The 11690-nt window shown below is 38.1% G+C and overlaps 1 protein-coding gene across 2 annotated transcripts; it reads left to right on the top strand.

Annotated features, from left to right (window-relative positions):
* The first annotated feature begins 3093 nt into the window (after nucleotides 1–3093).
* On the top strand, nucleotides 3094–11617 carry cfap99 (cilia and flagella associated protein 99). Of its 2 annotated transcripts, none has more exons than XM_063007965.1 (15): nucleotides 3094–3343; nucleotides 4761–4905; nucleotides 5067–5161; nucleotides 5336–5448; nucleotides 5581–5758; nucleotides 6612–6692; nucleotides 7139–7207; nucleotides 7299–7385; nucleotides 7494–7582; nucleotides 7659–7863; nucleotides 7971–8112; nucleotides 8223–8374; nucleotides 8465–8670; nucleotides 11192–11381; nucleotides 11487–11617. In XM_063007965.1, the coding sequence occupies exons 1-15, from the start codon at nucleotides 3236–3238 to the stop codon at nucleotides 11598–11600; spliced, it is 1974 nt and encodes a 657-aa protein (XP_062864035.1). In that variant the 5' UTR covers nucleotides 3094–3235; the 3' UTR covers nucleotides 11601–11617. The 2 variants fall into 2 exon arrangements, with proteins under 2 accessions (XP_062864035.1, XP_062864036.1); XM_063007966.1 differs by having other exon boundaries at nucleotides 3107–3343; nucleotides 11490–11617.
* Nucleotides 11618–11690: the final 73 nt, after the last annotated feature.

Below are 11690 nucleotides of genomic sequence, written 5' to 3'. Positions count from 1 at the left end.
CTGTTAGTTTGCCCTCACAAAAAACTTTGAACATGGAGAGAGACCAGCTTTACTATTAATCATAAAATTAAGTAAAGCCTTCACCCTAACAATTTAATTCAGACTTCATCAGATAGCATTTTATTTTAGGTGCAGCAGATCCAGAATAAAGATTGGCATCCGGGCTCATGTGCAATGAATAAAAAAGTACAATTAAACAATTGGGGAGATACAATAAGTGCAATCACAATTCACAATAAAAAAATTGTATTACTTACTTGTAATTTACTTGTAACTTATATGATTTCCCCCCTTTGTAGATGCTTGATATTTAAATTTGGTCTGGGTGGCCCTAATTCTTAAGTTGCTAATTTATCCTGATTACTACGACGACTGAATGGCATTTGACACGATGGAGTTGCTCCGAACTGAGGTGATGGTAGTCATGGTGACGAGATCGCGACACCAGGTTACGTGTGACACAAGCACGTAAGTGCGTGCCCTCCCAGAACCCATTCAGAATGTATTGCAGTGCCTGCAGTTTGAAAAAAAGAGCCTTAACATGAGAGTCTATGAGAGCAATTCCCGGCGATTTTCAGTTAGACTGAAATCGCCCTAAAAGGGGCGGTACTGTACGGAACACAACTCGACGCTGATTGGACTACGATATTCAAAGGCAAGACAGACTCCAGAACAGTCACAGCTGTGATAGAAAAATTTCTTCCCTTTCGCCCTTTGGTGGTGTGTTGCCTGATCGCGCTAAGGAACGAGCCATCCCTGCTGGATGGTATTTGGGACTGCATTTTTGCAGCATAAACATGTAAATGTGACAATTGAGCTCAATCATCTTTATTTGATGTACACAGAAATGTCAGCTTCATTTTTCTCTTAACACAACACTGATCTATTTTTCCTCATCGGATCAATTAGGAAGAAGAGTAATTTTGTCATATGTGTTTATACACGTGTACAGTACGATGATTGTTTGCATATTCCGTAAATACCTTTACTTTTTCACTTTTACAAACGTCCTTGTATACATTTAGAAAATTGACATGCTAACTGTAGCTTTTACTATTATTTATAAATATATGTACTTCTGACACTTTGAAACTGCACAAATGTTATAAAATACCTATCTAAGTCTAAATGAATGAATTATGTTGAATGAGATGTATTTGATGATGATTTCAAAAAGGTTGGTTAATATTAAACCTTTTATAACGTACAGTGCTACATTAATGTCAATAACAAAAGAGATTACTCTAATTAATGTGACTTGCTTATCACTCCTTCTCATGGTATGGTACCTAGGTCAAAGCATTCTGGATGCCCAGTTGCTGAAGCTGACAAGCAAGAAAAGAGAATTCAAAGCTGCGAAACAATAAAATATGAATTTTGGCAAGCTGGAAGTCGAGAAGATGGAAATGGATTGTCTACACATCCTTAGTGATCAGAACATTTCAGGAGAACACACTAATACTCAGGTCATAAACAAAGAAACAAGAAATTGAGTGGCTTTAATCATAAACAAGGATGTCAACAAGACCGTTCCTGGATACAACGCTGTTAATGATCAACCGATGTTAATCTGATTTCATGCAAAACCACTAAACATTAATGTCATCCGAATTGATGGACCAACAACAGATGTCAGCGAAGAAAGAAGTTTTATGATGAAGTTCAAGCAAGATGTGCTGATGATTATAGGAGACTGAAATGCCAAAGTTAGAAATCTGAAGGAGAAACATGAATCATGTATTCTCTAACCCATTCCTGTTCAACCTGGACAGCTTTTGCCTATTTGGATCAATTATTAACAACGTAACCAGCAATCAGAACATATTACACAGACTGGCACTTTGCAGAGGAAGAACTTTATGGAGAGTGCATTTGACAGCAAAGAACGAAGCGAAAGAACAAAATAATGCCCTTAATAATTTAACTGAAGGTAGCTTAATAATTCGAGCTGCTCGGGTGGTGCAGCGGTAAAGTACGCTAGTGCACCAGAGTTGGGGATTTGAATGCATCGCATCGAATCTCGACTCTACCTTTCTGACTGGGTTGGGCGGCAGCATGAACGATTGACTGTTGTTCAGGGTTACAGGGTAGAGAGTCGGATCATAGGTCCTCATAACTGGTACAACTGCGGCCCCTGCTGGCTGACTGATGACCCCTGCACAGGGTTGAGGAATAATGCTGATGGGGGTGTGACCCTCCGTACACAGCGTCCATTAGTGTATGAACTCGACTCATGCAGGTGAAAAATGCAGTCTGTACTGACTGTGCGTATTGGAGGGGGTGCAAGTCAGTTGAGAGGCGTCCTCAGTCAGCGGTGAAGGGTTGAACCAGTATAGAGGACGTAATCAGGGTAATTGGACACGACTAGAATAGTGGAGAAAAATTGGGGGAAAAAAGTGAGAAAAATAGATTAAAATAGTAATAATAATAATAAAAAGAACCAATTCACCGGAAAGGAGAAATATGCTTGAAAGGGTTAAAAATAAAAAATGAGGACGGCCAGCAACATGTTTGCATACAATTAGAGTATTAATAAACGAGCCATTAAGAAGCCTGAAACACCAAACAGAAGACATAATGTTCTAGGGAAACACTATATCATCGTGGAAATCGACTTGAAGACACTTTTCAGATAACAACACTCATCTCTACACGCCAACGCTAAACGCACTAGGTTCATGTTGTTTTCTCTACTTGTATTGCGTTTAATCCCGCCTCTTGTACTTTAATTGGCTAGTAATAGTGTGAGAAGCTTTCATTCTGCTGTACGATTGGCTGTTATCTCACTCTCCCAAACGAACTCCTTTGCGGGTATCCAACCTTAGCAACCCAAGACAAGCTCGGTCTAACTTGCAAAATGCCTGTATTCTGTTTTTCCTATAATTTTCTTTTATTTCGTCAAACATAAAATGAGAAAATATTTTACACTGGACTGTGTTCATAATATTGTTCATAATATAAAAATGTGTGAGGACTTGTTTTCAGTTTGGGAGCCGCCAAAACTGTTGCTTAGCAACAGCAAACATCTCAAGCCAGGAGCGGAGAATGCTCGTCACATTGTTATCATAGTTTTAGGACTTGTGTATATATAAGGTGTAAACTGAATTTAAACCGTCCGAATGGTTTTTAAAAATAACGTGCCTTTTTATTAAGCCTTAACCTAATTACATTCGCACTGAGTTTAGTTTCAGGTTACACCCCTGTTACAGTGGGTAATTCTAGAACCAGTGACAAGATGAAGTACAGCGAGCTGGTAAAAGAGGCCATTCAGGTATTGGACAAGTACGAACCTGACAAGCAGCGTGTGGACACTTTTGTAGACGAATCTGCCAAGATCCTTGAGGTATTCTTAGATGAAAGTAATCCATCATATACACTTGCAAGACATAAGTTTTTAAACAATTTGTAATAATATAATTTTTTGCATTATTTGGTTACAATACCAATAAAACACAATCAGTCTTTTATTCACACATTGAATAATAATTTACTGTCCAGACTGAAACAAGTATGTGAAAGTAAATCACTGACTTCTGTAGTTAGGTATTCCATTTATTTATGTAAGAATGAAGGTGTGGATTAAAGTCAGGTCTGCTCTTTTTAAGGAAGATCTGTTACAAGATGATTTAAAAAAAACTGCATGATGAGGAAAAGGCTAAAAATATATACAAAAATAAATCTGGTGGTTTTATCAATTCACAAGAAGACATTTTCTCTACAAATTAATCACATGCAGTGTTGCTGCTGTTGTCTGAAGGAGTGAGGCTCCTGTAAAGATGACAAGAGGTGTGATGTTAAAGGAGGTGAAAAAACCCCAAAGTTCCTAAGAAGAAGAGTTTTCAGACTGCACAGTTTCTGTTGCCCAAAAAAGTAACAAATTGACCTGATAATTTGAAATAAGGTTGCAAATTACAAACACAATTAGTGTAGTTTATTGTTTTGATTGATTTTACTAATTCTGAAACCTAAAAAGAAAACTAATGTCATATGTCTTAACATTAATTGTATTCTTCTTTACACATCTCACACACAATTATTCTAGCAAAATTAAACATCTAGAGCTGAAAAGTAGCCACAAATATAAATTTTTTAACTCTGCAATGGCTTTGCAGTCAGCTTTGCACCACTAGCCGTGTACTGACTACAAAACAAAATGTAAATGTAGCTTAATATGTAAGTATATCACATTTTCATGCATTTATAATCAATCAAACCAACCTTTTTGAAATGATCAAATATGTCTCATTCAACATCAATGTGACATTACACATGCTCTTTTGACTGAAATCTTGTAAAAAGCTTGCTCATAGGAGTGGAGGCTGTTACAACTGAAAAGGGCAAACAACGGCTCTCTTAAAACATTGATGCATGTGAGAAAATATTATGTAAAAAGCTGGGACAAAGGAAGGTTTTGGCAAAAATGAACAGTGAACAGTAAAAAACAACAGTGACAGTACAATGACATTTTAATACACTTGTGATTGGTGGCAGATAAAGCATTGTGATTTGTTGCCTCAGGGCCAGAACGGCTTACATATAAAACGGAAAAATTTGATTTATTGCAAATGTTTTTACAGAAAAATCAAGTCAAGAAGTTGAACAATGCAAATATAAAAGTGCTTTTAAAAAAGTATTTTGGAAGCTACTGTTAAGAGGAATTTTATGAATAATTAATGCTTAGTTCAGGTTACCCAAATGCGTTTACAAACATTTACTTGAAATCATATGACACTGAAAATTCATTTTTTTCTCTTTTTCAGAATTGTCCATCAAGTGAGCAGAAGTTTATCATCGACATTGTTTATGGATGTTTTGCACATCAAAAGCTTTTAAATGTTGTGGTCAATGTCTTTTACGACCAGAAGGGAAAATTATTTTTAAAGGCTGATCGGAATCAATTTGTTGGTATGTGTATAAGGTTTGCATTATATATTTGCAAATTTATATGCACCCCCACACACTGATGGCAGTGTTGCCTGTGACAATTGTGCATCTTTTTAATTATGGCTAGAAGTTTACATGAAGCCTTGAGTCCTTATTTTTGTCCTTAATCTATTTTTTTTCAGTTGTCTTGTACATCACCATGTTTCATCTTGATGACCTGGGTTGGGAACAGTTTAGTGCAGTGATTAAGTCACTGGACAGCTCAAAAATGTACAAAGTAAGGTGAAATGTACATGTCATATTCTTGTCAAAATCTACATGGATTTTCTCTAGACTAATAAATATATGTTTTAGTAAACATTTGTCTTTGTAACTGTTAACAAAATGATTTACTAATACATCAGGAAAATATATAGTTTGATTTTATTGATATTAATTTTTGCCATCTCAGTTCCTGAGTTTCTTCTTAAATTCCACCAACCTCACCACATGGATCCATGGAGAGTGGAGTCAAATCTATGATGCTAACTATGTAGAGCGCAGATGGATAGCACCACTGTTAAGGTAATACATGGGTATTAGAAAGTGTTGGGTCCAGAAGGCTTACAACCATTTTTACTTACAAATTAATTACTTATTTAATTACACACAATAGTAGTAATCCTAATTCAAGTCTTTCCTTTTCTTTCTAATAAGCTGGCAGAATGAGATTGACGATTTGTTAGATCAGCTTGGGAAAAAAATGACAAAGGACATCTTGCCAAGGAAATCCCCTAAGAGGTACACTGAACCTCAGGAGTTTGATCTGACAAAACCCAAACCTCGTCCACTTCCTGTTCCTGACTTGATTTCACAGCAAGAAAATACAAAGCTGGTTAGTATAACTTACTCGAATACCCTACCACTTTACATGCATACTACAGTACATACGCTACAACTTAAAAATACATAAATCCCATTAAACTAGTAAATTTAGCTGTTTCAGCCACACTCACTGCCAACTCTGTGGTTACAGTCATACAGTTTGTATAGTTTATAGTCATGTAGCAATAGCAGCTTAGCTGTGATGCTATATAAGCTCACAGAATGAGGGACAGCATGTTTGTACCCGGTTCCATTATATACTGCTGAGTTTCATACCGCCTATGGAAACCTCATCAGCACAAAAAACTGTTTAGCATAGACTTCAATGATTAGATGGTCAAGGTGACCAAAGAATTGCCATATACAATTCCAATGGTTGGATGGAGGAGTGTAGGGCATATCACCATTTAACTCTGAAACAGTGGAAACACATACACTGGAGTAAACCACACCTTAACATATGTCAGCCTTAAAGATAAATTGGGTTTTGTTGATGTCCGGCAAATTTTATTTACAATAGTGCCAGCTGTTAACTGTTTGGGGTGAATTTTCATAGTTTTAGTTTGGAATAAATGAAAATATTGACAGTAGGCTGACCCTTTTGTGGTCTCATTAGAGGTCAACCTCACTATTGCTCTCATGGCTGAATAAAAGCAAATAACACATAGTTATGGTCCAAAATTTGATGGAAAACCTTTCAAGAAAAGTGGGTTAAACTCCATATCCATGCTATGTTAATGGTTTTAGATTTGAATTTAAGGTGTTGTGATTCAGAAAGCTGTTGATGTTAAACTGTTAGACCTGATATGTGTTTAATACCTCTTACCTTATTATAATTAAACACATACTTCGCTCCTACTTAGGTACCTGTCAGCACATACAAGGCTCCCAAAGAACAACAGTTTTTAGAAGACATCAAACAGAAGAATCACCTGAAAGCACAGGTTTGAGTTTTTGGAAATCAAACTGCTTTTAAAGCTTTTGCATCCTGCTGTTACTGGAAAAAATGCCACTGTTATAGTAGAAGTGATTTTATATACCAGTTAACAGTGAATATCACAGTATGGTACAATGTGTAAATGAAAAGTGTTACAAACGGTTGTTTTTGTTATGTTTTTCTTTAGTGTCAGATTTAAATCTAAATGTAACCATATTCACACAACAAAGCTAGTGTGATTTTTTTTATTAAAAACTCAGTGATCATTTGTTGTTCTTCATAAATGAAATGTCTCTCATGCCTTTTCATCTCACAATTTCACATGGAAATTATGTAAAGCAATTTTGCACACTCAGTGTAAGATAAGCAGCTTTGTTTTTCTGACAGCTCATCACAATGCCAATCCCTACCCCCATCTCCATATTAGATAACTTTTATTTCTCTGATTCATAGCAAGTATTGTATGAAGCAAGTACTCAACAGTTCCGATGTGCAAACCCAGAAAAGTCAGAGAAAACCAAAGTGAGTCTGTCTATATTAAATTTAATTTAAACAAGCCATGTAATTTTAAATGTTGCTTCACATTTAAAGGCATATTCCTTCTCTTAATCAGAACATAGTGTCCCAGATTCAGCAGAACCTGGACACCAAACTTAAATTTGACACTGTTTACTCTTCTGGAACTCCAGCTACCCATAAGGTACAGAAAAATAAATTAAATGTTTAAGTGCAGCTTGTTTTTACAAATCTATGAATGGTTTACTTAATACTCTTAAGGCTTTATAGCATTTGTTTTAAAATGTTCCAGATAAACAACTTACCCATCAGACTAAACACAACAGCTATCTTGCGTGAGGGAGCATTGTATAATCGTCAGATGGAAGAGGAGCGGAACAGGTACTCATTATAATTTTTTTGTGATGTTAATATATACACTGCAAACACTGATAACCACAATTAAATGTCTTTGCAGGCTTGAGCATCTGATGCAGGGTGCTAGTGAGCCTTCAGCATTTCTGCAGTGGCAGAAGGAGATGAGGGAGAAGGATCTCCATGATGAGCTGGCTCAGCTGGAACGCAGGAGACTAGAAGGAAAAATCAGCCATGAGGAAGCCCTGCTGGCCCGACAACGTGTCCTGGAGCAGAACCAGCACAAAGCATTGCTTAAAAAGGAAGAGGTTAATCCTATTTACTCAGTTTATTAGTATTTATGTCATTTGTGCTTGTAATATTTAATATTCCAGTGCATGTTAACATGACTTAAACAAAGCTGTTTGTGAGTTAGAAAGCAGAGCTGATGCGCAAGTATGCAGAAAAGCGACTGGAGGAAGAAAGAGAGATGAAAGAGTTGGTGCATCAGGTGGCCAATGGCCATAAAAACTCCAAAGCTGCCAAAGTTAAACTGCAGGAGATCAAGAAACGCATTGGTATTTCTTTCTTATTTTTTTAGATTGATGTAGTGAAACTGATCATGTTAGCTTAAGATGTCATTGCTTTTGTGAAACTGAGCTGCATATTTTGTGCATGTGTGCTGCAGTTAAGGAGGTTTCTGAGCAGAGCCAGGAGATGCTTCGACAGGCGCTAGAGAATGCTCAAGCTGAACTGAGTCGGAAGTTTGAGCTCATCCGTCAGATTCGGGCTATTGAGTCAGTACCTCATATTAATCAAAGGTTTATGGACGACACAGAGGTATTTACCATTTTATAATTAATACTGTATTTTTGGTTATGAATCTGTCCGAGCAAGTACATCATTAGCTCACAATTTTTGTTGCCTTAGACAGGTGGACACGAACTTCTCAGTGAGATGTCCCTGGCAGAACTAAGAGAACGCTTGGCCAGGCTAAAGGAGGAGGAGCGACAAGAGCAGGAAAAAAGGAGACAGAAGATCTTAGAGGAGAAGCAGAGCAGAGAACAGCTACTGCTCGAGCAGTTAGACACTATTGCTACACGCAGAACTGCCGCAGGACTTGTCACTGCACGAAAGTAATTGGGCTACTCCAGAAACAAGCATACCTTAGACTAAATATGAGATTAGGATAGTGAAGTAATGTCTCAGTGTTTTAACCCACTGCCTTTCACCACATGTGTAGTGTAGAGCCATGGACAGTTAAATGGCTAAAACAAATTACTTTAAATAAATTACAAATTCTCTGAGTCAGTGGTTTTCCATTTCAGATTTCTGACAGGCATACATAGTCATGCTCCAGACGAGTAGTTCTTAAATGAACGAAGCCCTGACTTGATCCATGAGATTTTATCACATAAAAATAGAGCCAATATGGCTTGCAGTCACATAACATGCTTGATTAGACTGACTGTTTTAGTTATACTGTTTATGGTCATGCTTACTAAATACTTTGTAACGAATATGTTTATAGAAAACTTCTTCAGATTAAGGGACAGCATTGTAGTACCGCTATCATGACATTTTAATCTACTTGATAAAACTGAAATACAAAAGTACTTTAAAAGTGACTTTTTAAATATATTTTTGGATTTCACTGATTTATGAAGCTGATTTTAATAAAGGATATGACAAGGACACATTGTGGTAGCCTAGTGGGTAGAGCTTTGGGCTATCAACTGAAAGGTTGGGAGTTCGAATCCCAGCTCTGCCATGCAGCCACTGTTGGGCCCTTGAGCAAGGCCCTTAAACCCTCTTTGCCCCAGTACAATGGCTGACCCCAGCTTCCAAACAAGCTGGCATATGCGAAGAAATAATTTTGTTACACCTGTATATGTACAGTGTATCACAAAAGTGAGTACACCCCTCACATTTCTGCAAATATTTTATTATATCTTTTCATGGGACAACACTATAGAAAAAAAACTTGGATATAAGTTAGAGTAGTCAGTGTAGAACTTGAATAGCAGTGTAGATTTACTGTCTTCTGAAAATAACTCAACACACAACCATTAATGTCTAAATGGCTGGCAACATAAGTGAGTACACCCCACAGTGAACATGTCCAAATTGTGCCCAAAGTGTCAATATTTTGTGTGACCACCATTATTATCCAGCACTGCCTTAACCCTCCTGGGCATGGAATTCACCAGAGCTGCACAGGTTGCTACTGGAATCCTCTTCCACTCCTCCATGATGACATCACGGAGCTGGTGGATGTTAGACACCTTGAACTCCTCCACCTTCCACTTGAGGATGCGCCACAGGTGCTCAATTGGGTTTAGTCCATCACCTTTACCTTCAGCTTCCTCAGCAAGGCAGTTGTCATCTTGGAGGTTTTGTTTGGGGTCGTTATCCTGTTGGAAAACTGCCATGAGGCCCAGTTTTCGAAGGGAGGGGATCATGCTCTGTTTCAGAATGTCACAGTACATGTTGGAATTCATGTTTCCCTCAATGAACTGCAGCTCCCCAGTGCCAGCAACACTCATGCAGCCCAAGACCATGATGCTACCACCATGCTTGACTGTAGGCAAGATACAGTTGTCTTGGTACTTCTCACCAGGGCGCCGCCACACATGCTGGACACCATCTGAGCCAAACAAGTTTATCTTGGTCTCGTCAGACCACAGGGCATTCCAGTAATCCATGTTCTTGGACTGCTTGTCTTCAGCAAACTGTTTGCTGGCTTTCTTGTGCGTCAGCTTTCTTCTGGGATGACGACCATGCAGACCGAGTTGATGCAGTGTGCAGCGTATGGTCTGAGCACTGACAGGCTGACCTCCCACGTCTTCAACCTCTGCAGCAATGCTGGCAGCACTCATGTGTCTATTTTTTAAAGCCAACCTCTGGATATGACGCCGAACACGTGGACTCAACTTCTTTGGTCGACCCTGGCGAAGCCTGTTCCGAGTGGAACCTGTCCTGGAAAACCGCTGTATGACCTTGGCCACCATGCTGTAGATCAGTTTCAGGGTGTTAGCAATCTTCTTATAGCCCAGGCCATCTTTGTGGAGAGCAACAATTCTATTTCTCACATCCTCAGAGAGTTCTTTGCCATGAGGTGCCATGTTGAATATCCAGTGGCCAGTATGAGAGAATTGTACCCAAAACACCAAATTTAACAGCCCTGCTCCCCATTTACACCTGGGACCTTGACACATGACACCAGGGAGGGACAACGACACATTTGGGCACAATTTGGACATGTTCACTGTGGGGTGTTCTCACTTATGTTGCCAGCTATTTAGACATTAATGGCTGTGTGTTGAGTTATTTTCAGAAGACAGTAAATCTACACTGCTATACAAGCTGTACACTGACTACTCTAAGTTATATCCAAGTTTCATGTCTATAGTGTTGTCCCATGAAAAGATATAATGAAATATTTGTGATATTTGTGCAGAAATGTGAGGGGTGTACTCACTTTTGTGATACACTGTATACAAATAAAGGCATTCTATTTATCTATCTATTTAAAAAATTAGTTTATTGTGAAGTTTTCTGAAAATATATAAGTTAGAGGTAAAACAGCTTAAAAAACACAGTACAGCTATAAAGGTTTTCAGTAAAATTACATGTGTTAATGTCTATGTTAAACAGGCAGGTGGAAAAGGAAACAAAACTGAAGCTGAACAGAGCAGTTAGCATGGATGACAGAGTGATGGCCCTGCAGAGGACACTAGAGATGAAACAGCAGGAGAGACAGAAAATTAAAGAAAATCGAAAAGCCAAAGAAAAGATAAATGAACAGATCGCAACTCAGAAAGTCAAGAGCTACACTCATAAAAAGGTGAGAAGTTTCACTCTTCTATAAGTAACCATGAATGTTGTAACCAATAATATTTAGCAGTATAATAATGATGAGATGTTTTATACCCCTTCCCACCCATGAAAGCAGCAGGTACTGGAGGAGCAGCACTGGCTAGAGCTGGAGCAGACTTTAGAGAAACAAGTCCAGAGAGCAGCATCTAGAAGAAATACTTCCTCGAGTCAAGAAATAACTACATAAAAACAACTACAACCATTTTTACTGTTTGTTATGTTTTCTATGCTGTGTTGCCAAAAGTATTCAGACATCTTCTCTAAACATTGGGCTTAG

The sequence above is a fragment of the Trichomycterus rosablanca genome, chromosome 13, assembly GCF_030014385.1.
Source record: "Trichomycterus rosablanca isolate fTriRos1 chromosome 13, fTriRos1.hap1, whole genome shotgun sequence".
Classification (NCBI taxonomy): Eukaryota; Metazoa; Chordata; class Actinopteri; order Siluriformes; family Trichomycteridae; genus Trichomycterus; species Trichomycterus rosablanca.
Note: the sequence above shows the minus strand (reverse complement) of the source record. Positions and strands in the feature narration are given on the sequence as shown.